Here is a 26,586-nt window from a genome sequence, read left to right as displayed (position 1 = left end):
CATCTAGCGTATACTCCGAGCAGGATCAGACTTATAATACTTCAAGGTCGCCTATGTGAGTGGCCAGAGCCTGGCCATTTTTAACTCTCGATGACAGGAGGCGATTCGAGACTAACAGATTTGAGATTGGGGTTAGAATAATACAGTTAGAATAATAAGTTAAATTATTGTAAAAATCGATTAATCTATAATATGATTTATTGTCTTTTAGGGTTCTTTTGTAGGATATGGCGTCGATAGGACACCATTAAGTAGAGATTATGAAGAGTTGGCAATGCAGCCAACAGATCACACTTTTTGGTAAAAAATAAACTTTTTTTACTAAAAATTGAATGAATATAATGAAACTTTTGGTTACAAATTAACTGCTTAGTAAAAAATGAATGCCTTGAACTTTCAATAATTTGGATAAACTTCTTTTCTTTTTGGACTGTAAAATCTGTATTTGTTGAAAATTCATCTTTATGGTCGAAGAATGCATCAGTTCATGTTAAAATTCATCTCTTCGGTTGAAAACTTAACTTTCTTGTGGATAATTCGTCTTTTTGTCTCTAAAATTAAATAACTTTGTTAAAAATTCATGTATTCTGCTCAAAATTGGTCTTTTTTGGTAGAACATTATTCCTCTTGTTTAAAAATTTAATTTTTAGTTAAAAATGTTATAACTTTGTCAAAAAATTTATTTATATTTTGTTTGAAAATAATTTTTTTACATTCTTATGTGCAAAATTTGACCCCTCCAGTTTTTGTCAAATGTCCACGTTTTGAACCCCCCTTGAATCCGAAAAACAGGTTTTTACGAATGTGTCTGTCTATCTGTGTGTCTGTAGATATTTAGTTTGTCAGTACGATAACTTTCGAAAGAATTGGCAGATTGAATTAGCCTTTGTTGTACTCTTTTACTGTCCTGAAATAAAGGTCAAGTTTGTTAGCCACCCATTTTGGATATAAATTCAAAAAGTGAGCGTATTTTGTAAATTTTTAAGACCACTTTTTTCAAAATTCGAAAATTTTCTGTTCGAATATTGATTACATTCAAAGAGACAAACAATTTATCCTAATAACTTTTTTTTTATAAAATCAAATTTTACCAAGAGTTGTTGCATTTACAAAATTCCAAAAAAACACACGAAAATCAACATTTTAAGCCAAATAATACACGAAATGAAAAAAGTGTAGGGAAGAAAAATGTTTCTTTTTGAATGCGCTACAAGATTATCATAACAACTTTTTGAGTTTTTTTTGAGAAATTGAAAATTAAAATTTTTACAGCATAAAAAAATAATGGAAAATCAAAAATTACATTTTTTCATTCATCCATTTCACAGAATTTCAAAGATTTTCAATTATGTTATTGTATTTAAAAAAACAAAAACAAAAAATATATACATGTTTTTGGTTCCGTACCTAAAGGAGGGCCACACAGTGGAAAAAAATGACTTTTTCGTTTAAACTAACGTACAGCCCACAAATATTCACCAGTTGGGAAAAAATGTCAAAAAATAGCTAATAAGATTTCTAAGAGTGTATTGAGCCTGATTTTTTAATTAGGTTTTCAATTTTTTTGTAAATTAACAAATATGACGAAAGAAATGGCCGTTTCTTCTATTTGACGTACCCGGTGCTTGTCAATAACAGAAAAATGGTTTAAATCTTTTCAGTTGAATAGAGTTGCAGTAGTTAAGTACATATATTCCAATATTAAATAATTTACAAAAAAATGGTATAAACTAATTATTTGTTGAACAAATTTTTTCTACGATTTTTCATAAATATACGTTTTTGCATATATTTACGCACCCATACCTTGGCTAACCACATTTATATGGTTCAGACAACCATTTTACATAGTGCCTGCATTCATAGGTTACGTTGTATCAATTATGACTGTGGATTATTCAGCAAAATCATATTCAACAATATTTGAATGGCTGTAAGAACCATAACTTTTCTTTTCGTATAAATTTATTTATTTTAACTTTGAGAAATATTTGTTTACAGTTTGAAAATGAATTCACGTATATGAGAAGGGCAGAAAAGGAACAATTTATATTTATGCGCCACATTTATCTATAAAATTATATAAATTAATGCAGAGTGAAATAAAAGAGCCAACATTTAGAACAGGCTTCACACTCTTTACTTCAATTTTTAAATAATTCCTCTCTTTTCTCAATTTAAAAAAAACCTCTCCTTTTTTTCCTTTTTCAAGATTTTTTTCTTAAATACGAACTAAAAAAAATATAACCCAACAAGGAAATCTTACTATTTTTCGTTAAAATTTAATTTATTTAAAAAGAAGAGTCTACTATTATATTTTTGGTTCAGAATAGATCTCTTTGGCTTAAAATTTATTCATTTTGTTCAAAATTAACAAAATTTTTTTAAATTTATCAGTTTTGATCAAAAATTTAACTGTTATCTTAAACATTCGTAATTTTGGATTGATAATTCATTCTTTTGGTTGAAATTGTATTATTTACATTAAATTTACATCACAAATTTTGTTAATCCAAAACTTCAACTCTCTGATGATAATAAAGATTCCGTTAGAAACTTGTACTATTTAGTGCAAAATTCAATTATTCAGTTAAAAAGTTAAAAACATATATTTATTCGTTGAATGTTAATTTTTTTAAATACAAAAATTCAACCATTATATTTTTGGTTAAGAAACTATCTCTTTTGGTTGAAATTCAATTCATTTTGTTGAAAATTGAGTAATTTTTAAAAAGGTTATCATTTTTTGAAAACAAATTTAATTTTTATCTTAAACATTCGTCCTTTTGGATTGATAATTCATCATTTATATAAAAGACTTTCTTTTTGTAAAAGTCAACTCGTTTTATTTGATAAGTATGATGTAGTAATTTTTGTTCAGAATGAATATATTTTGGTTAAAATTGTATCATTTAAATTAATTTTTTTCTGAAGAGATCTTCTCATTTCAGTCCACTGAAAATCAATCCACAGAAAAAGTTTAATTCTAAAAATTTTAAATTCATAATACCATCTAGTCTGAAAAGACATTAAGAATTTTTCTGTTATTTGAAGAGTTAACTTATTAGATCGTTAAAAATCCATTTGATTGAAAATTGATAGTTTTATTTTAAAAATACAATTGTTTTGTAGAAAATTCGCCTTGCTAGCTTCAAGAATGCAGAATTTGATTGAAATGATTTTTATATCTTGACTAAAAAATCTTTCTTGTTTGCAAAGCTGTTTTTCTAGTTTGAAAATTCATCGTTTTTTGTTGAAAATTATGTTTTGCAAACTGAAACTGTAATTATTCTATTTTTTTAATTTATCTCCTTTATTTGAAAATTCAATTATTTTGTTTAAAATTCAACTATTTTCTTGAAATCAATCTGCTATTAGATTACATTTTTTTAGATAAGACAATTTTTATTTAAATAGGAAAGTACTACAAAAAGAAAGGCGACAAAAATATACTCAAAAAAATATTTTTCTTTGATAGTACGAAATTTCTTTTTAGTAAAAGAAACTTTTTTCTGAGTGCTTGTGATATTTGAAAATCTTTAAAATCCAACGAAATCCCTGAATTGTTGTAAATAAAATATTTAAAAATTTATTAAAGTATAAAGAGAACTTAAAAAATATCCTTCTTTTTAGGTGAAAATTTAAATTTTACGAAACATATTCGTTCTTTATTGACTGAAAAGTCTTTTTTGGTTACATTTGACTGTTTGCGGCTTCAAAATTTTTTTTTCAATTGCTTTTCAATTGAAAAAAAAAAAAAATTCGAGATATATTTCCAGCAGAAATATTGATTTGCCTGAACCACTTAGGATTCATTTAATATTCAGCCTTTAATGGCACTCTTATGATTCATGAACAAAGATTCTTATTTAACCATAAATGCATCTTCTTTACTGAATCTGCTTTCAACTTGAGATTTAAAATCCATATTAAGTCCGATAAAAACTTTCTCGAGTAAACATGCCTTCATTGCAGTAAAAGTGTTTGTATTCATACCTAAAAGATGTTCCCTGATTATTTGAGGAACAATTCCTTTTAATTGTGCTGAAAGAGGCCCTATAATTCGAATCTAATATAAAAAATTAGTCAAGAAATGGTTTCTGAGCCTACTAAGGACGTTAATTAGTTTGCTTAAACCACCTCTCTATCACCCAAACTCTCTTCTCTTCTCTTCTATTCCATTTTTTTCTTTCCGATTCTATTCTGTTCTACTCAATCCTATCCTGTTCTATCTGATTCTTTCCTGCTCTATCTGAGCCTATCCTGTTCAATATTATCATATCATTACCTCACCCCATTTAGCCTCTCGGTACTTACTTTCCCTCCCAGAACTCCCCCTCCTCACTCTCAATTCTGATCCCGCTTCATTCTTTTACCTACTGCTCATATCCCTTCCCCTTACGTTTCCACCCCGCCTCATTCCCTTTACTCCTCTAAACCCACTACCATCCCTTCTCCACTTCATCCTATTTCTCTTTTCCTCCTCTTTCCTCCCCTCCTCCTTACTATACCTCTTATTTTGACTTCCCTACTTCCCTTATGTACTTTTTTACCGTCCCCTATTTCCTCTTCCTTCTTCCACTCCCACCACTATAAATCTAGAAATTCTTGTTTCTTTTTGAAAATAAGAAAATTCCTAAAAAGATTTGATCTAATCGAATTAAATATGTCACTTCCTCTTCTCACCGTCAATTCTGATTCCGCTTCATTTTCTTACCTACTGCTCATATCTATACCCCGCCACATTCCCACCCCGCCTCGTTTCCTTTCCTACTCTAGACCCACTACCATTCTTTCTCCACTCCACCCTAATTCCCTTTTTCTCCTCTTTCTAACCTTCCCCTTCACTATACCTCTTATCATCACTTCACTATTTCGCCTCCTTTACTTCTTAAATTCCCCTGCTTTTTCTTCCTTCTCCTACTGCCTCCAATAAAAATTTAGAAATTCTTGTTGCTTTTTTAAACAAAAGAAAATTCTTTAATATGTTTGATCTAATCGAATTAAATCTTTCACTTCCCCTCCTCACTACTAATTCTTACCACTTCACTTATTTCCACTCTCGCTCCCTTCCCTACTGCTCATATTATTCATTTTCCTCAACTACCTTTCCATTCATTCTCTCCCTATCCATAACTTTCCCTCCTTATACCCCACACATTATTTGAATTCCCCCTTCCACTCCATATCCCGATTCCCTCTACCTTTTCCAATTCCCCTACCTATTTCTTATCTCTCCACCCTCACTACACTATATCTTCTGTCCTCACGTCCCTACTTCTCCTCATATCCTCGACTTTTTCTCCCTTCTTTAGCTAGGGTTGTACATTTGAGGTAATATGGGACAATACAAAATTCAGTAATATGACATGGAGTAATGTGGCATATAGGGCAATATGCCACTATATTTCTATGTTGTTGGTTAGGATAATATATTTGAGGTAATATAGAACATGAGGTAAATTGGCACACTTGGTGATGTGGGAAATGGGGGTAATATGGCGGATATGGCAATGTGGTACATCGTGTCTATGATTTTTGTTAGAACAGTGCATTCAGTACAATATTGTACTCTACCACTTGCTATTAGAATAAAACCTTCAAAATGATTGTAATTTTTTAGAAAAAACTGAAAAGGGAACCCCTTTAACAGTAATTTGATCTTTCCTGGAAAGGGGGGTGCCCGGTGTGCCGTTTTAATATTTAATACCAATTTTTCAATTTAAATTTAATAATTTTAAAATGTTCTGCATATATTGTATAATAAATAAAAAAAATATTTTATATATTATAATTGCAGAGGCTATCGGGCAGGGATCGTAAAGTGGGTCGCAGAGAGACAAAGAGCAGCTTTTGTTAGAAGTGTAGCAAGAGTTTAGGGACAGGGCTACATTTTTCAATCAGCAGTTTTCTTTAATATAAATTTAATTAAATTTATATTCATGGAAGTTCAAATTACTTCTATTTAAAGAGCTGTGTACAGATTTCAATAATTTCAAGGGATTTAAAGAACATAAAAAATTGTAAAGGTTTTTAAAGATTTTAAAATATTTCAAAAGAATCTGCGGAATTGAGGGAAAATGACAGGTGGGGACGTAGGATGAGATAAAATAAGGAGACAGGTATTAGGGCAAGTGAAAGGAAATAAGGAGAGGGTAAGTACGAGAAATGTGGAAGGGTCAATAGGGAAAGTAATAAAAAATAAGGAGATGGAAAGTAGGGGAAGAGAAGAAGAAGAAGGGAAGAGAAGAGAAGAGCTGGAAATAAAGAGAAAAACAGAGAGGAGAACTAAGGGGAGGGGCAGTAAGAGAAGTGATGAAAGGAGATTAAAGAAAAATTGGGGGGATAATAACTAAGTTTGGGAAGGGAAGTTAACCGGCGCTGGGGAAGTAGGGCATATTAGGAGAGAGGAAATGAGGTGAAATGAAAGGTCAGGAAGCGTGGAAAATAGGGGAAAGGCTAGTAGGTTAGAGCGGTTAAGTAGAGGATGGGCAGTTAAGGCTGGGAAAGGGAAGTGGGTGCAGGCGAGTGCTATCTGTGAAATTTAGGAGAGGGAAAATAGGTGAAGTGAGAAGAGGGGAATCAGAGGAACTAAGGAGAGAGGAAATGTGAAAGTGAGGCAAAATGATGGTTAGGGGAAGTGAAAATAAATGAGAGAAAGTGGAAGTAAATAAGAGGACGGGAAGTAAAGTAAGTGAGGGGAGGGAAATTGAGCGAGGTAGGGAAACGTAGAGAATATTATGAAACAGGAAGTGTAGGGCAGCTGAATAGAGAATGGAAAGTTAGGGCTAGGAAAGGGAAGTGGGTGAAGACGAGTGTTAACTGTGAAAGTGAGGAGAGAGTAAATATCTTAAGTGGCGAGAGGAGAATTAGAGGAAGTGAGGGAAGATGAACTGTTGAAGTGAGACACAATGAGGGGTAGGGGAATTGAAAGGAAATTAGAGGAGGGGAAGTAAACAAAGTTTGTAAAGGGTTAATAAGCGGCACTGGGAAAGTAGGAAATATTAGGAAAGGGGAAGTAAGGTGAAATGAGAGGTGAGGAAGTCTGGAAAATAGTGGAAGGGCTAGTAGATTGATACGGCTGAGTACAGGATGGGCAGTTAGGGCCGGGGAAGCAGAGTGGGTCAACGCGAGTGATATCTGTGAAATTGAGGAGAGGAGAAATAAGTGAGGTGAGGGGGGGGGGGATTGAAAGAAGTAAGGGAAGGGAACTGTGGAAGTGAGGCGAAATGAGCTGGTAGAGGAAGTGCAAATAAATTAGAGGAGGAAAATTAGGTTAAGTAAAGTGAGGGAAAATGAGCGGGACTGGAGAAGGAAAGAGAAATTCTGGGTGGAGAAGTAAGGGTAAATGGGAAGACGAGTGTTAGCTGTGAAAGCAAGGAGAGGGGGAATTAATGGATGATAAAGTGGGAAAGGGAGGAGAAGCAAAGGTTGAAGTGTTGGGAGGGGAAGTAAGCTGACTTGGAGTGGGAAAGTAAGCGAGAGTAGTGAAGGCGTGGGATTAAAAATGTTGGTATAATGTATGAATGGTATATTATTACATATAATAATAAAATCCTATTATTAAAATAGGGTATTATATAGAGAATTATAAGAATCAAGGGAAGCGATGAAACAAAGAGAGGCGGACAATGCCACGAAGTTGGGCAGATAATTTACAGAAGACCTTCAGACACTGCTCAATGATTGAGGAGAAAAATAAGTTAAAAGGGAAAAAAAATTCATCCCTCAAATGGAAGCTGCAAATCTATTGATTCTGATATTAGCAAATTGTGTTTTTTGGCAAACGATGCAAAATATTTGTTTTCGAATTTCCGCTCTTTTCTGTTTGAAATTTATGCATATAAATAGTTTTATCGTAACATGAATTACACTGTCCATCTTCCTATTATTTTGTCTTAAAAATTTGCTAAAGCCGTTTTTAATTAAAATTTCATTTAAATGTGTATAAAGGTGGGTCGAAAAAGCTCAAAATTATTAGATTAATTGGTAATAGTACTAAAAAGTTTCTTTGTGGCAACACAAACAAATTAAAAATAATTTTAAAAATTTTGCTTTTTTTGGGTAAAATTCACAGAAGTGAATAAAAAAGTGTATTTTTTATTATTTGATCTTGTTTTTTGTATTAGCGAAGGAAATATGTACATATTTTTAAGTTTAAAACAAAATTTATTTTTTATTTTTAACTGATCCTGAAATATGGGCCATTTTTACTCAAGGGTCGTAAAAATTTGTTCACACAGGATTAGTAAAAAAGCAGAAAAAAATTTGAGAAAAATAGATGATAAAAGTAAGAGCAATATTTTTTTCGTCGCTGTCAAAAAGATTTTTTTATTTTTTAAACTTTTTTGATGATTTTGTTGATAAACTAAAAAATACGTATATCTTTTCAAGTTTCAACCAAATTTTTGTTTGATTTTTTACGGATTCTGTGTAAACGGGTTTTTCCGGATCTTGAATAAAAATATCTCAATTTTTAGGATCCATAACAGATGGGAAAAAAATTTTTTTGAAACTTAAAAATATGTATGTATTGACGTGCCCAATGTTGAGAAATTAAAAAAATTAAATTTTTCGCAATGCCACAAAGAAACTTTTCAGTGCTATTACAATTATATTTATTCCTTTTACTTGTTTTATCAAATATTTTTAAAAAGTTTTGATTTATGCGAAAAATTTTATCAAAAAATTTGATCTTCACAGTTTTTTATGGGCAATGAAAAATATCACTAAACTTTAAAGGTTTCGAAATGAGTATAGTTTTTTAACATTTGTCAAATCTGTCGTTATAAGGAAAAAACGAAAATCCAATTTTTCGAAAAACAATTATCGTATACAGAAAAATAAAAAAACGAAAAGGATGAGCTTCTGAAAAAAGGGACTTTTAATATTTTCAGAAAACCGCCGCTATTGTGCTAATTTTTCACATACTGTTAATTTTCCTACAAATTTGAAAAGAGAACAATTCAGAGTCAGGAAAGAAAATTTAAATATCTCTACTAGATTAAGAGTTACAAAGATTTAGGGTCTAAATTTATATTTTTTATATATTTATTTATATTAATTTTTTTCTTGATAAAGTCGTCCTGATTTTTTGAAATGTAAAACAAAAAGTGTACAGGCCATAAGATGTAAAAATTCGAAAAAATAGTTTAGATTAAAAAATAATCGTGAAAACTTTATAGAGGCTCAAAATATATTTTCATAAATAAATTTGACATAAAATTCATTTAAAATCACCCCTTGAGATACTATAACGCAAAATTTTGACAGAAATCACAGAAAGATAGGTCAGAATTGAATGAGGACTGCCGAAGTTGTATAAGGCCCTGTTTCACCAGAAATTGCAGAATGCCCTGCGATGAATGGGCGGACTTCCGAAAAAACCTCTTAGATACATGAACATTAAGTTATAGTATCTGAAGAGGAAACTTGTCGAATATCGAGAATTAAATTCATAAAAAAATTTATTTAATTAAAATTAATTTACATAACCTCTAAGAAACATTTACAATTCGTTTGAAAACTAAACGATTTATTGCATTTTCACGCTTTGTGGTTGAGAATTACCTCAGAATTTTTTTAAATGTAAAAAAATATACCATTTTTGTATTGAACACAAAATGGAGAGGTGGAATCTGGAAAAATCAAAAATTCTTTTTTTTTACCAATCGAACCTAGTGTTATTCACCTCGGCGTCAAGTGATTGATTCGCGCGGGTTGTTCGAGTAAACATGAAGGTCGACGTTCGCAAAACTAGTAAACAATATAAAAAATTTGATACCATATCGAGATTTGCAATCCAAGGTTCACCGACCTGTAATTTTTTTCATCTGGCTTTAAGAATTTAGAAAATATTTTTTTTATAGAAATTTAGGTGAAAAAGAAAAATTTTGACTATTGGAAAATACTGAAAATAGAATTACTGAAATAGAAAATTTCGAAAAAAGAAAAATGACAAATTTTCAAAAATTCCGATTTTTTGTACATTCTTGAAGCAAATTAAAAGTACAATAAAATACAATATACACAAAAAGTATACAATTATTTCGAAATAGACAAAAGTTGTATTTTTCTTTCATGTTTTTGTAATTTACTGTATTTGTTTGTAGATTCCTATAAAAATGGTTGTACTTTTTTTTACTTTTTTTCATGTAAAAAATGTCCAATAAATAAAACTTCTACGTTATATATGAATTATTATAACTATAAAAGTTCTTGTCAAAAATCTAACATTTTTTATAATTTGTACATTTGTTGTTTTGGGAAATTCTGTATCGTGTTATAAAAATTATTAAGTTTTCACAATAATTTACTTAAAAATAAAATTGTTTCATTGCGTCAAATAACTACATAAAAAAATTAAAAATACTGTATTTGTTAAGTAACACTTCTCAGGGTTTTACAACAAAATAAAAAAAATTAATAATGAAAAATTATATAAATGTTCAAATTGGAGAAATTGGTAATTTATTCTTATTTTTCTACTTTTTTACCAGAAAATACAAGAATAATTATCTATATTTTTATTAAATTGTACTTTTTAAAATATTTCGTAAATTTCTATACAAGCTTAAAAATTATTACAGTTGTAGAAACGTTTTTATTTCTTCTCAAAATCCTTTTCACCAGGGATTTTCCTGAATTTTCTTTTTTTCGATTTCGAATTAATTTTCTTAATTGAAAATATAACTATTCCATTTTTTGTGAAAAATTGATATTCATATATTTTGAAAAAATTCTTCTTTTTTGGTAGAATTTAACTTTTTTAATATTTTAATTATAATATTTTTTTATTGAAATATGAACTATGACATTGTTCCTGGGAAATCTTGTTTTCATTCGAAAGTTAACTGCTTGCTTGTAAATTAACTTTTTTTGTTAAAATATCATATTTTTGGTTTGAAAATTTAAAAAATGTTTTAGAAAATGTCATATTCTGTTAAAAACTAACTTTTTTTAAATTCATATTTTGATGGAGAATAAACTAAGTATTCGAAAATTAAACTATTTTTTTGAAAATTCCTTTTTTATTGAAAAATTATTTTTTTAATCTAAAAAGTTCATTTTTGTTTAAAAAGTTATCCTCCATAATTTAAAAATTGAACCATTTCCTCAAAAAATCATGTATTTTGGTAGAAATTCATCTAGTGAGGTAGAAAATTAATCTTGTTGGTTAAACATTCTTCATTTTCCTTGAAGATTTAACGACTGTGTAAAAAATGATTATTTTTTATTAAATTCATCTGGTTGAAAATTAATTTTTTGTTGTCGTTGAAAACTCTTCTTTTCAAGTTTAAAATTCTATTCTTTTCTAGAACATTCGAATTTTATATTATCATATCATATTATATTATATTATTATTATATTATTATATTATTATATTTTACATTATATTATTATTGATCATTTATTTATTTATTTTTGATTGAAAACTTATATTTTTTGTTGTTAAAAATTTGTGTATTTTCTTTTTTTCTTTTTTTCTTTGTAAATTAAAAAATATTTTTATCGATTCAAGAATTGTGACGAACCCTTAATTTTCAATAGTAAACAATAAAAAAGAATGAGAAATTCTCAAACAATTTTTAAAACATTTTAAACATCGCGAAAAACTGTTTTACATTAAGAAAATAAAATATTTTCTTTGTGAATGTTAAAATTCATTGTTGCATTTACGACCACCTTAATATCGCCTCTTTTATATTATATGAAAAGAATTTTTTACATTAAATTTTAAAAAATCAAACTGTAATGGATTTTCGGTTATCATTAGAAATAATTACAAAATTGTAAAAAAACAAAGTAGTTAAAGAATTCTTTTAAAACTTTTCTTTAGCGAAATACATTTGATGAGAACATTTTACTTCAATTAAGTTTTTTTACTTCTAATTTTCAATTATTTTCTTATAGCAAAAACTATAGATTAAAAAAATTCGTTATGAATTTCGAACCATTATGAAAACTTAAAAAAATGTTAAGTTTTAATTTTACAAAAACTGATACTTCAATTCGAAAAACATTCCGAAATCAAAAGGAACCCCGTTTAGGATTGCATAAGGACTGCCGAAGTTGGGTAAGGCCTTATTTCGAAATATTTGAAATTTTTTAATATATTTTTTGTCCTTTTAAAATCTCTTTAAATTCTTTTTCGCCAGAGATTTCGGAATAAGCTGCAATGAATGGGCAGGTGAGTTCGCCTGGTCAAGGAAACACTGGCCACTGACCCAGAACCATCCATAAATCTTTAATAAAAATTTCCGAAACTATAGATTTGGGATCCATTTTTAAAAATTCATTTAAAAATGTTTAAATCTTTAAAATTGTCTGTGGACCCATAAAGCCCATTAGAATCTTATTAATCCTTTGATATTTAAATCTCATTCAGAATTACTCGAAGACTTCCGAAGTTGTCTAAGAGCGTGTTTTACCAGAAATTGCTGAATAAGCTGCAATGATTGGGCAGGTGCGTTTTCAAGGTAAATGACCCAATTTAAAGTTGAGCACAAGTTCGGATAATTTCCAGACTGATCTTATAGATAAAAATTCATGAGTTAACAAATTAAAAAACAAAATTAATTTATCAAGATGATAAAATTTAATTTTCAAGATAAAAAAACTGGTGCGTGTTTAAAAAAAATTTATTATCTTATATACCGTTAGAACCATTTATTTCCTAAAGTGCCAGTGTAATTAATCTTGCTACCTTTTCCTCTATTTGCTCAAGTGCTGACCTCACGAGATAGTTTGGACTACAGAGATTGTGTTGGGTAATTCGTTTGTTAATTCTCCAAGTTTCTCCGCAAATACATGCTCTGTGCATCTAATTTCCTCTATTAGAATATAAATCCTACTTTTGCAAGTATTATTACAGATTAAATTGTTAATTTAACAAAAATGTTAACATTAATATTTTGTTTATAAGCGATCTATTTTTTTAAATATTTATTTGGAAATTTTTATTTTTAATTTTTTGTTTAAGGTATACTTAAAAATAATTTTTAGTTTTTCATTAGAAAAAATTAAAGTCATTGTTTTTTACCAACAAATTTATTTGAAAACGCTTTATTTCTTTAACAAAATTTATTACAAAATTTGTCCGCAATAAATGATTTAAATGATTTTATGTATTTTTAAATGATTTAAATTATTAAAAAGGTTTATTAAAGAAGTAAAACTACTTTGTGAAAAATAAGTCATTTTGAATTCATATTCATCTCTTTGGTTAAAAATTTAACTATTTTATTGAAAAATCTGTTTATTTTTGGTTCAAAATTCATTTTTTTAGCTGAAAATTAACCATTCCATTTTTTTAAAACTCATGTTTTTAGTTCAAAATTTATCTCTTTTGTTGTAAAATTAACAATTTTACTAAAAATTACTTTTATTTTTTTGGTTAAAAGAATAAGGTTTTCACTGAAAAAGTAAATAATCCATTTTCTGTTGATAATTGATGTTTTGTTTAAATATTAACTATTACATGTTTTTTTGAGGAATTATGTTTTTTTGTTCACAAGCATATGCTTGGTTTAAAATTGAGCTACTTTGTAAAAAAATTACATTTTTTTGGGGTAAAAATTAATTTTTTTTTTAAATTTAACATTTGTATTTTTGACTTGAAAATTGAACAATTTAGTAGAAAATTAAACTGTTTGGTTTAGCATTTTTTTGAGTCAAAATTAATATTTTAATTTTTCATCTGAAATGAAGGTAATATATTTTTGGTTGAAAATTTGTTCTTTTGTTAAAAATTCACCTATTTTTCTTGAATTGGTTGAAAATTCGTTTTCTTTTGTTGAAAATCAGTATTTAAACTAAAAATTTAACGAATCTATTTTTGGTTGAAAATTAATCTTTATCAGTTAAAAATTCGTCTTTTTTGGTTGAATTCAATTGTTTTTGATTGAAAATAAAAATAATTTGGTGCTGAAATATTAAATATTATATATTTCACGGAAAATTCATGATATTTAGTTGAAAGATTATCTGTTTGGTTTAAAGTTAATCTAATGAATAAAAATACATTTTTAAAGATTTATAATTTTATTTAAAAATTTAACTATTTGGTCGCAAATAAACATTTTTATCAAGCATTAACAGTATCGCAAAAATTTTTTTTTTTTGGCTCTAAAATTGAAGAATTTAGTAGACAATTAAACTATTTAGTTGAAAATCAAATCTTGTTGGTAAAAATTTATATTTTTGGTTGAAAATTCAACTTTTGTTGTCGAATCTGGAACTTTTTCGTTAAAAAATAAACTATTTATATGAAAATTTATATTAAGCTTCAATTATTATGGTGGAAATGCGTTTTAATCGTAATAAAAGACATTTTTTTATCTGAAAATCTATATATTTTATTTTTGGTTTAAATTTATCCTTTGCGATTGGAATCTTCAGCTATCTTCTTTGAGTATTGGACTATTGTGTTAAAAAGTTCTATTTTTTAATTGAATTGAACTGTTTAAAAATTATTTGTTGTTTTTGAAAATTTTAGAAAACGTAAAAATTTTTAACTGAAAAATTTATTCTCGAAAATTTTATATTTTTCCGGTATAAAACTCGATTGTTCTCCAAAAAATTTTACTATTAAGTTTGAAAACTTAATTTTTTATCGAAAATTCGTCCATTTGGGTTGAAAAGTCAATCTCGTTTGTTAAAAATTCATCTATTTGGTTTGAAATTCAAAAATTTTGTTAAAAATTGTTAAAAGTTGTGAAAAAATTTGAAGTGAAAATGTAGCTATTACATTTGGGATTGCAAAACTATCTTTTTTGTATTCAATTATTTAGTTGAAAATTAATTTTTTTGTTTTAAAATTCACATTTTTGGTTCAAAATTCATATTTCTGGTTTGAAATATATATTTTTGGTTCAAAAATCCAATTCTTGCTAAAAAATTAAATTTTGTCGTTAAAAATTAAACTGTTTATTTGAAAATTTATCTATTATGTTGAAAATATGTTTTTTTCCTTGTAAAAAAAATATCTGAAAATCTAGCCTAATTTCTCTTTTTCAGTTAAATTAGATCGTTATAATTTTTTTTCAAAATGAGTTTCTTTTAATTGAAAATATAACGATTCCATTTTATATTGATTTTGTTTTAACACAAAAATTCAACCAATTAGACGAAAATTCATATTTTTGTTTCAAAATTCGACTATTGTGGTGAAAATTAAACGTTTTATTTACAAATTAAACTATTTATTTGAAAATATATTTGTTTTGCAAAATTTTTTAAAAAATTTTTTTCTGAAAATGTACCTAATCTTTTGCAAAATAACCATTTTCTTTGATGAATTCACTATTTTTTCAATTCTTTTGTTTTAGTCGAATTGAACTGATTTAAAATTTGTTTTTTTTTTCTCCATAAAAATCAGTTTTTGTACATGAAAATTTAACTTAAAAATGAAAAAAAAATTTCTCTCTTTCTTAACAATTAGACTTTGTGGTTTAGAGTTTTTTAAATTAAAAATTCGTCTTTTTTAATAGTTAATTAATCTTTATAGTTAGCAATTCATAAATCTTGTTGAAAAAATGCAGTTTTTGTAGTAAATTATTCTTTTTCTTCAAGAATTATTTTTTTATCTGAAACTTAATCTATTTAATTTAAAATTCATGTTTTTATCGAGAATCCGTATTTTGGTAAAAAAAATTAATCTTCTTTTTTTTCATCTTCGCAGGTTGAATATTCCTTTATTTTGCAAAAAATTCAAATATGCTGTTGAATGTGTAGCTATTCTGTTAAAAATTTAAATAGTGATTCGAAAATGCAACTACTAAATTTGTGTCTATCAATAATCTTGTTCTTTAATTTATTGAAAAGATTTTAAATTTTATTTTTTTATCAAAGAAGTGTCACGTGTTTCATAGCCCCCTTTAGGGTTTAACGTAATATGTGGACGCCCCCTGGGGTACCCCTAAATATATTCTTTAAATCTTGCTAAAAATACACCTAAATAATTAAAAGCAAAAAAAATAATAATTTGTTTTAACTTATTTAAAATTTCCTTTTATGAATGAATGTCTCAGTTTTTTTTAGCTTTCTCAACTTTCTCGCAAGGTGAGGCTCATTATTGATTCAATATAGAAGCTAGAACTTCTCAATAAGCGAGCTTCATAATAATGAAATTTTTCTCTGCTTACGTCAAACTTCAATACTTTTACCAATTTTTTATTGACAGTTAATAATTCTTGGATATTCGTGAAAGCTTATTAACTTCATTGGAGTATGAAAGCAATATAAGTCTAAAAATCCGTCTTTAATGCGAGATTGAAAAGTTTTTCATGATTGACGTGTAGAAAAATACACTGCTAAGAAATTTTAATTTAAAGTCTAGTTTTAATCAAACCGCTTTCTTTTTATATTAACACTTTTTTTTAGAAAAATATTAATATTTTCTGTAAAGAAATAAAGGTTTAAAACAGATAAGAGAGAAAAGATGGTACACTGTACATTTTCCTTGTCTATTTTCTGCTTCCCTGACTTGACGTAATTAGATTTCTTAAATTCCCAAGAATTTTTATTGAGCAAATGCTCTAGAGAATATGCTCAGAATTTAAGGTGATTCAACCCAGCTGAAAATTTCTGTACAGGATCCTCGGAGGTCACGAGACAGCATACGAAACCTATGCATGCAATATTGACGGTGCCTGTACAGGAATTTGGAGAAGGAACCTGTACATGATTTTGCAGAGGTACCGATATGCAAGCTAATATTTGAATAATCCTGCACAGATTCCTTCACAGATTGATTTTAGACGAGGGTTCATGTACAGGTACTTGTTAAGGATACATAAACTTGTATAGGAACTAATTCGCGAGGGTTTGCTAGTAGCTTGGCTTTTTCGACAGTCGTTTCGATTTTTAAGGGAATAAAAGTAAAGAAACTTCATAGCAGTGAGTGACATGGGTTTTCGTAAAGGCCTTACGCAAAGGACCTCTACACGTTTCTGCGCCTCAATTTACTTCGCAAAGGAACCTGTACAGGAGTCTATACTACATCATTCAAAGGTTCCTTTTTCGGCGCAGGTTCCTTTGAAAGACCGTGTACAGGTACCTTCACAAAATTATTGTATAGGTACCGTCAAGGTTACCTGTGTCAGTTATCTACACATGAATTTTCAGCTGTCTCTTTTTCCATTTTCTACTGCTTTAACTTGACATAATTAAATTTCTTCATTCCCCAAGAATTTATATTGAGCAAATGCTCTAGAGAATATGCTTGAATTTAAAGTGCTTCAAATCAGCCGAAAATTCCTGTGTAGGAACCTCGGAGGATCTTGAACACGAGCCTGCACAAGAAACCTAAATATGTAATATTGACGGTACCTGTACAGGAATTCGGCGAAAGCACCTGTACATGATTTTGCAAAGGTATCTGTATACAAGTTAACATTTGAATGTTCTTGTACAGGTTCCTTCACAGAATAATTTCAGACGAGGGTTTATGTATAGGCACTTGTTAAGGATACATAAATTTGCATAGGAACTAATTCGTGAGGGTTCGCTAGTGGCTTGGCTTTTTCAAAAGTAATTTCGATTTTCAAGGGAATAAAAGGAAAGAAACTTCATAGCAATAAGCGACATGAGTTTTTGTTATAGCCTTCTCCAAAGGACTTATACACGTTTTTGTACAGGTTTCGGCGTCTCATTACTTCGTAAAGAACCTATACAGGAACCTATACTACAAATTTTAAAGGTTCCTTTTTCTGTGCAGGTTCCATTGCAAGATCATGTACAGGTTCCTTCGCCAAATTCCTGTTTTCAACTGAAAATTTAAATAGTTGGCTTAAAATTCCTATATTTAATTAAAAATTCAAATTTTGTAGAAAGAATATTTCATCTTTTTGGTCACTAATTCATCCTTTTGGATAAAAATTTCCGCAAAAATTCAAATATTTTGTTGAAAATTCATGTACTTTGTTAAACGTTCCTCTTCGGTTTCAAATTCATCTCATTGGTAGAAAACTGGTCTTTTCGGTTAAAAATTAGTTTTTCTTATTTAAAATTATTTTTTTTTAATAAAAATTTATCCAATCGATTTTTAGTTTAAAATTGATCTAGTTTAAGTGAAAAATAAAGAATTTGTTAAAATTTCGTCTTTTTGGTAGGTGAATTAAAACTTCTTAGTATTATTATTTTTCAACTCATTAGCTGAAAATTAATTTTTTTAACATTTAATTTCATGGGTTGAAAATTGAACTATTTTGTTGAAAATCCGTTTCATTTTTGGATGAAAATTTATTTTCCTAACTGGAAATTTGACTATTTTATTTTTGTCAGAAAATTGATCTTTTTTGATCAAGATTAATCATTGTAGTTAAAAATGCACTTTAAATATTACATTTCTGTGTGGAAAATCGATCTTTTTTGATAGAAGCGAAATATCTTTCGTTAAATAATTATCTGTAATGTACAATATTTCAATTATATTTTAACTATTCTATTTTTTGTTAAGAATTAATTCTTTTAGTCGAAAAAAAACTATAATTGAAAATTCGTTTTTTTAGGTAGAAAATTTCTTTTTTGAATTGAAAGTTCATGATTGTGTTAAACAATTAATTCCTTTTGTTGAAAATTTGGTTCCTTTTCATTTTGAAGTTAAGTGTTTTATCTGAAGATTTTTTCTTAAGTTTATATTTTAAGTTGAAAATTAGTTAATTTAGTTGATAACTCGTGTTTTTATTTAAATTTTACTTTTCTTATCGAAAATTGAACTATTTTCTGTTTCTTTTGTAAGTTTATCTTTTCTAGTTAAATATTATTTTTTTTGGTTGAAAATTGATGTTTAAACTGAAAATTCAACTAACATTTTAATATATTTATATAGTGATTATATTATATTTTCTAACATTTTAAATATTCTAATTTTTGTTAAAAATTTATCTTTTTTATATGAGAATTCATGTATTGACCTTTTTGATAGAAATGAAATCTTTTTCATTACAAAATTATATTTTGTGGAATTTTTTTTTGGTTGATCATCGTGATAAGAAATTAATTAATTTCGTTAAAAATTTGTTTCTTTTTATTTGAAAATTAATTTTTCAACTGAAACTTATACTCCAAAACTTATATTTTCGGTAAGTCGAAAATGAATTAATTTTGCAGAAAAATCGTTATTTAGTTAAAATTTTTTTTCTAACTGCAAATTGAATAATTCTAATTTTGTTAAGTAAATTTACATTTTTTAGTTTAAAATTTATATATTTTATTCAAACTGTATATCTTTTGGCAGAAAATTCATCTTTTAGGTTTAAGATCAAATCGTTTTGATAAGAATTCATTTTCTGGTGGAAAATTGATTGCTTTAACTGAAAATTTATTACTTCTATTTTATGTGGAAAAATCATTTTTCTGGACAAAAAAAAAGTTTTTTAAATGTTTTTTTTAATCATTATTTTTCCAACATTCTAACTATTCTAATTTTGGTTGAAACTTGATCTTATCTAGATAAAAATTTATGTTCATTGTTAAAAATGAGTTATTTTTGTTATAAAATTAATCTTCAGGACTGAAATTCGACTATTTGGTTCAAAATTCATGTTTTTTTTTTTTTTAATTCATAATTTTATTTTAAAATTTATTTGTTCAGTTAGAAATTTGTCTTTTTGACTTGAAAAAATAACTAAAAATGTTTAAAATATACTTTAAAACAACATGTTTTTGTATGAACATTATCAATCTTCTATGTGTATGACTGATTTTTACCTAGAAGAATTTAGAAATGACGATATTTGCCTTCTTTCATCATTAAAATTTAGCGCCATTTCCAAGTCGCAGCGATTATTTTTCGCGCGAAATTCAAATAAGGTAATTTTTATTATTAAAGAAAGAAAATGAGATTTTTTAAATCCTAATTCAAAATCCTCACAAACTGGGAAATAATTTTCGAATAAAATATTATTCTTCTTTCTCCAACTAATACTAAAAAAATTTTTTTTGAAGGTTAAATGAAATTGGGCTTTTTTTATTGGAGAGTTGTTTATTTGTAAAAAAAGATATGGTACCGAATATTTCACAACTTAATATTATTATAATTAATACTGTCGAAGAGATGTACAATTTTTATAAAATACTGAAGAATCATTTTGCAATCCAACTTCACAAATATAATTTATTTATTAAAAATAACTTTAGGGTTTTTCTCCTTAATGGTAATTTTAATTAGAAATAGGCTAGTTTTTTGTATCTAAATTCCTCATTGTCATTAAAGATTTACTCTACAAGCTACGTTATAGTTCTGTCAACGACTCTATAAAAATGTTCAGTATAAAATCTATTCCTAGTATAAAAAATATACTTTGAAATCTCGTGTGTTTTCATGAAGATAAGTCTTTTTATAATATATATTTTTACAAGTAAGGTTTTTATATTTATAAATGCAATATTTTTTCATAAGCACAATCACTTTGAATATCCTCTATATCCTGAGGGAGTGCCAACATAACTGCCGTAATAGCTGCCGCGGTTGCCGTAAAGTCCACCATATCCTTGACTACCGTAACTATAATCATTAAGCCCACCATATCCGCTACCATAATTTCCGTAGCCACTGCCGATACCACCATATCCACTTCCGTAACCTCCGTAACCACTGCCGTATCCTCCGTAACCACTTCCGTATCCTCCGTAACCACTACCGTATCCTCCGTAACCACTACCGTATCCTCCGTAACCACTACCGTATCCTCCGTAACCACTACCGTATCTTCCGTAACCGCTTCCATAACCTCCGATACCACTTCCGTAACCTCCGTAACCACCACCGTACCCTCCGAGTCCGCTTCCGTATCCTCCGTAACCACTCCCGTATACTCCGTAACCACTCCCGTATCCTCCGTAACCACTTCCGTAGCCTCCTAAACCGCTTCCGTATCCTCCGTATCCACTTCCGTAGTTTCCATATCCACTGCCAAGACCTCCGTAACCACTAATACCTCCAGCACCGTAGTAGCCATATCTACAGTATCAAAAAATTAAATTATATTGAATCTTTTCAAAGAAAAAAATATCTACTAAATAACCAGGTGCCTTTGTAAATAATATTTGGGAAAAAGGAGAGGAAGGGGATAGAGGGGTTGCAGAAGTCACAATTCAGTCATTTTAGTTCCTCTCCTTTCACTACTTTGTCTCCGGAATTCCTCTCAGTACCATACCCTTCTTTTCCCCATTCCTTTTCTCCTCTTACTCCTGTTCCTACATTGACTATATTGACTGTTTTTACAACACCTATGATTAGTTTTAACCCTTCTTCCCTTGATTCCTTTAGTTTCCGTAACTCCTCTGTTTTTCTCTCCATATCCACATTTATATATGCCTCTACTATCCTGCACCTCTTCTCTCTGTGTCTTTTCCAACATTAATCCTCCTTTTTGTTCTTTCAACCTATTCCCATCTTTTTTCGTCCCTCCCAAATATTTCCTTATTTCCATTACCATTTCTCTCATTGATCAACCCTTCTTTTTTTTCTTTGCCTGTATCTCGTCTTAAAGGGAAGGGATTAAAGGTGTGAGGTGATAAAAAGAGAAGGATTCCCAAAATATCAGAAAAGAGGATGGGAGGAAAAGAGTTGAAGAAAAATAGTTACATGGAGACTGGAAACTCAAGTAAAAGAATCAATGTATTGTTTGAAGGATGAGAAGACAAATGCAAAGCATTTAAATGGGTAGAGGAGATATAGGATGGTTGTATGAGAGGAAAAATGTGGAGGGGAGGATGGTAAAATAATGTAAATACAATTTTAGGAGGGAAAGGAATGGAATTTGAATGAATGAAAGAGGTAGAAGAAGCGAAAGGAGTTAAATAAGAAGATTGAGGGAGTCTTAGGAAAGGGCAATGGAAAGCATGAGTACAAAGAAAGGCCTGCTATATTCTAGTAATCCTCCTGTTCCCTTCTTTCCTAGTTTCCTGACACCTTAATTTTTACTAACTTTTCCCTCTCTTCATCCCAATTTCACCATACACCTGATTGTGTTTCCATTCTCTTATACATAACGCACGTACTTTTACCCTTATTTCGTTCCTCTTACACTATTTTTCTTTCCTTATTGAACTGCGTTTTCTTTTCTTCTTATGCCAGCTCATCCTCTAATTTATATACTCTTCCATATGACCCTCTTTTATTCGCCATGATTTTCCTCTGATTTTCTTAATTCTTTATTTTTATCAGCACCATTTTCTCTCCTCTTCACCCCTCTACTCCTACAATTCTCACTTCCTCTAACTATAGTTCCCCCTTCGTTTCTATTCCTGTAGCACTTCGTCCACTTCTTCTTTCACCCACTACCCATCTAATCTTAAAAACCTTACCACTATTTTCTTCTTCTTTCTTCTCTCTTCTTTCTATTCTTTTCTTTATTTTTCTCAACCCTTCTTTAATCTATTTCCGGATCTCTGCACCTCCCAGCCACCCGCTTAGGCTTTCTATCTTTCCTATATTTAAACATTCGAACTTCTTTACCTTGAAAAATATCTAATGATTTTTTTTTGTAATTTAACAAATGCAGATTAATAATTAAAAAGAAAATTATCAGACAAATAAAAGTTTTTACTCAAACAATAGGGGAAGTTTACCACTCGCCAGAGTGGGCGATCTGTTCGGGTCTGAGTTCAGCGAAAATTTAAATTTAATAAATGAAAAATATATTTTTTTTATGCAAATTATTAATAAAGGTTTATCGTTCAATTATAAAATAAAGTAACGAGTAAGTGATCTATTTTTCAGAGAAAAAATCGAAAATTTTAATTACTGGTCAGTTTCTCTTACGTAGTTCTGAACTTTCCGAAGAACATTATTTTCTACTGCGAAAATTCAGAGTATGTGTTTTGATAACGTTCGATATATTTATACCAAATAATAGAATTTTAAACTAATTAGGATAAATTTTGAACCAAGAATGAAATAATTAAATTTTCAATCAAAAACATGAGATTTCAAATAAGAAAATTAAATGTTTGCTAGAAAGACAAATTTTTAACAAACTGCATAAATTTCCAACTATATTTTTAAAGTTCAAACTAAAAAAGTCAACTTTTCTACTAAAAGAATAAGTATTTTCAACAAAATGACCAGATTTTCAATTAAAAAATCAAATAAATTTTTTACCAAAAATGAATAGTGAAATTTCCAAACACAAAAAATTGAATTCCCAACTAAAGTAATGAATCTATAGAAAAATTTACTTTTGATTAAAGTAATATAACTTTAAACCAAAAAGATGAATTTTTAACGAAAAATTAAATAGTTGATATTTCAACAAAAAAAGGTATTAATATTAAATTTACAAACGTTGAATTTAAAACAAAAAAGACCAATTTTAAATGAAATATTTAACTTTGATTTTTAACAATTATTTTTAAAAATGCAATAAAATAGTTAACTTTTTATCGAAATAAATGAAATTGTAACTAAAAAAATAAATTTGTAACAAAAAATAAAATAGATCAATTCTCAGCTAAACAAAATGATTTTTCACCAAAGAAAGAAGATTTAAACAAAATACTAAAATTTTCAACTAAAACTAATAAACTTTTAACTGCAATATTAATTTTTAAAAACAAAAATATTCTTAACAAACTAGTTACATATGTAACCAAAGAAACTAATTTTTAACTAAAATAAATGAATTTGCAAAGAAGAAAAACAATTTTCTAATATAGTCAATTTCTCAACACATACTTGAATTTTTAAATACAAAGATAAATTTTCAAAGATAAATTTTCAAGAACAGAAAAACGCATTAAAAAAAATTAGTTACTTTCTTCAGCCGAAAAATAATAAAAGATAAATTTTTAATTAAAGAGAAAAATTTTCAATCCATAAAATCTTGATCCAAGTCAATTGAATTCAACCAAAATAAAAAAGAATATCACTTTTCTCTAAATCAGTTTTTTTTAAACAAATGTTTATTTTTTATTTTTTGTTATGGAAAGTGGAAAACTTTTGAAAAGATGAAGTATAAAACGTTCTTTCAGTAAGCTATAATGTTCTCTTTTTTAAATTTAAGTCAATGCAAGAAAAATTAACTGCACATGAAATAATAAATTTTATCTTCTCAAACTGAATAACTGCCCCTCCGACATTTACGCAAGGAAATGGATATTTTATAAAAACCAAAACCACGGGAAATTTTTTTTATAGTATAGGAATTGCAAATCACTTCACATTAAATTTGAGAAACATAGCTCAGCAAGAAAATAATCTAAATTCATTTCAAGGGTTGGTTTATCATCCTTTAAAAGTGCAAGCAAAGAAATCGACATTTTCAAAAAGGAAAACCACAGAAGATTTTTTAATTGAGCTACTGAGGTAAAAAAAATACTTCAAAATATATGCAAAAAGTGTCCCCTACCAGAAAAATTATTTAGAGAAATATTTAACGGATTATAAAAACAACCCTTAAAATTAATTTAAATATTTTTGATGCTAGAAAATCTTTCTCACATTTAAATTGAAACGTTTTTCTAACCAAATATTTCAATAAAAAGTTATCCCGTTGATTTGCAATTTTTCTGATGATTTTCTTTCAAATTATAGTTCTGCTGGTTCGAAATAACAAAGAATTCTTTAAATCAGATATTGTGACAAAAAATCTTATTATTATGAACTCACAAAAAAAAAACATTTGTAAAAAATAATCACCAACCTTTCGGCACTCATAGAGCAACCTTATCAAGGCAAGAAACATTTGAGCAGGTAGGAACAGCAACGAAACTACGATGCTCTCTCCTTGATCCTTGAGAATGTTGAGAGGGCATCGAAGTTTCGTTGCTGTTGCAAACTGCTCAAATTTTTCTTGCCTTGATAAGGGTGCTCTATGTGGGCCGAAAGGTTGGTGATTATTTAAAAGACATGTTTTGTTGTTATGATTTGATAATAAAAACAAAAAAACATTTTATGGTGGTTGTCCAAATTTGATTGTTGAATTCTTTATTTTCTTTTTAGGAAATCTGCACATTAAATTGATTATTGGACGTTCAATGGGATTTTAAATATGATTCTAATCTAATTTAAATTTCTTAAACTTTAAAGTCTTCTTCTGTAATTCGTGGAAATTACTTGGAGAGGCATAGGCATAAGTCTATTAGGCACTATAATTGAGGAATTCTGGACAAGAAGGCGACAGGCGCTCGAGAACGAGTAAAAGTATTGTCCAGGCTGTGACGTCAGGTATCAAAAGTGAAATTCGAAATTTGAAAAAACTAAAAATACAGTTAGATAGCTCTTGAAAAATGAACCTGAGTCTCCATTCACAGTTTTTCTCTCGAGCTGCAAATTTTCCAGTAAATGAATAAAAATTGACTTTTTTTAATTGAAAAAACCATGTTTTTTCACATTCAACTCGCCGTAAGTAATTCGTTATGAACTAATTGACAAATTTCTTTCTGAGTTTTATTCGTGACACTCTAGCGGAGGCTACAGTGTCCAAAAAAGGTCAAAAGTTAATTTCTAATGTTTTTTTTTTTTAATCTGAATGAAAACCCACGTTTTTAGGCGTTTAGATTAAAAAAGTGAACGAGGAATTTTGAGTTACGACAAACTTCAAGCGAACGAATTTTCCGCCAATGTATTGCCCAACTTGTTGGAAAATCTCAATTTGATTTGATTTTTTGTTCCATAATTACAACGAGTTTATTAGGAGCTCACGACGCGACACCACAGGATTTTTCAGGGGACGCCGCCTGAAGCCTGAAACATCGTCCTTGCCCATCCTTTGTTTCATGATCTGAGAATACACGGTCATGCAATGAGCGAAGATTGTGAGTAAAAGATAAAGAAATTATATAGTTTATAAATAAATTAAATTAGTTTAAAGATAATGAAATTTTTGAGACGCATAATCTAAAGCATAAACAAATATATAACATCTAACTTGTGATATAGAAGAAATACTTAGAACTATGGATAACATAACCTCTCAAGGCACCTGAGGAATTGTACCTTTTAACGCGAATGAAATGAAGTATCATCCACCTAAGGAGAAAAAAGAATATTGTTTTCGGGCTGAAAGCAGAAATAAACAAATGCAAAATATCGATATCATATCCTGTATTATGATAATATCCGTTTTCATATTTCGTATATACATAAGCACTAAATGAGAACAAAAGAACCCTCTCAGGGTACACCACTACAATTTTCACAAAGTTAATCTTAATACGACGCACTTTCACAAACGGATAGCGTCAGCAGTGTCTGCTTCTTGGACCTTATTTGAATATTGAGAATTTTCACAGGTATTGACATTGATTTATAATGCAGCCATAATTCATGATTTCAAATTTTGTGAGTGAAGACCGAGACGCTAACGGTTGCTATGGTAACCAAGATGGCTAAAAGTGGTGGAGTGCGAATGGGGACGAAATTGGGGGAGCTGATGGCTAGACCGTGTATTCTTAGATCATGCTTTGTTTTGTTCACTCGCTCGCACTAGTCAGCATCAGTGATCCCAGATCTGAAACGAGACGTGGTCCAATAATATGACACGTCTATGTCCGTGTGAATATGGTAGGAGACGATATAAATGCCTGAGTTGCGCGCGCAACCCATTTCTCCTCTTCTGAATTTGAAAACTCGAAGG

At 28.6% G+C, this 26,586-nt stretch overlaps 1 protein-coding gene across 2 annotated transcripts in view; it reads right to left on the bottom strand.

The window, feature by feature from the left end:
* Window positions 1-20,032: 20,032 nt before the first annotated feature.
* Window positions 20,033-26,586, bottom strand: part of LOC117179889 (glycine-rich cell wall structural protein 2-like) — a 43,206-nt gene continuing 36,652 nt past the window's right edge. For both annotated transcript variants that reach the window (XM_033372078.1, XM_033372079.1), the window contains exon 4: window positions 20,033-20,966. In XM_033372078.1, coding sequence (XP_033227969.1) covers window positions 20,411-20,966 — 556 coding nt within the window. In that variant the 3' untranslated portion in view covers window positions 20,033-20,410. The remainder of the gene's footprint in view (window positions 20,967-26,586) is intronic.

The sequence above is a fragment of the Belonocnema kinseyi genome, chromosome 9 (assembly GCF_010883055.1).
Source record: "Belonocnema kinseyi isolate 2016_QV_RU_SX_M_011 chromosome 9, B_treatae_v1, whole genome shotgun sequence".
Taxonomy (NCBI): Eukaryota; Metazoa; Arthropoda; class Insecta; order Hymenoptera; family Cynipidae; genus Belonocnema; species Belonocnema kinseyi.
This window is presented reverse-complemented; position numbering and strand designations above follow the sequence as displayed.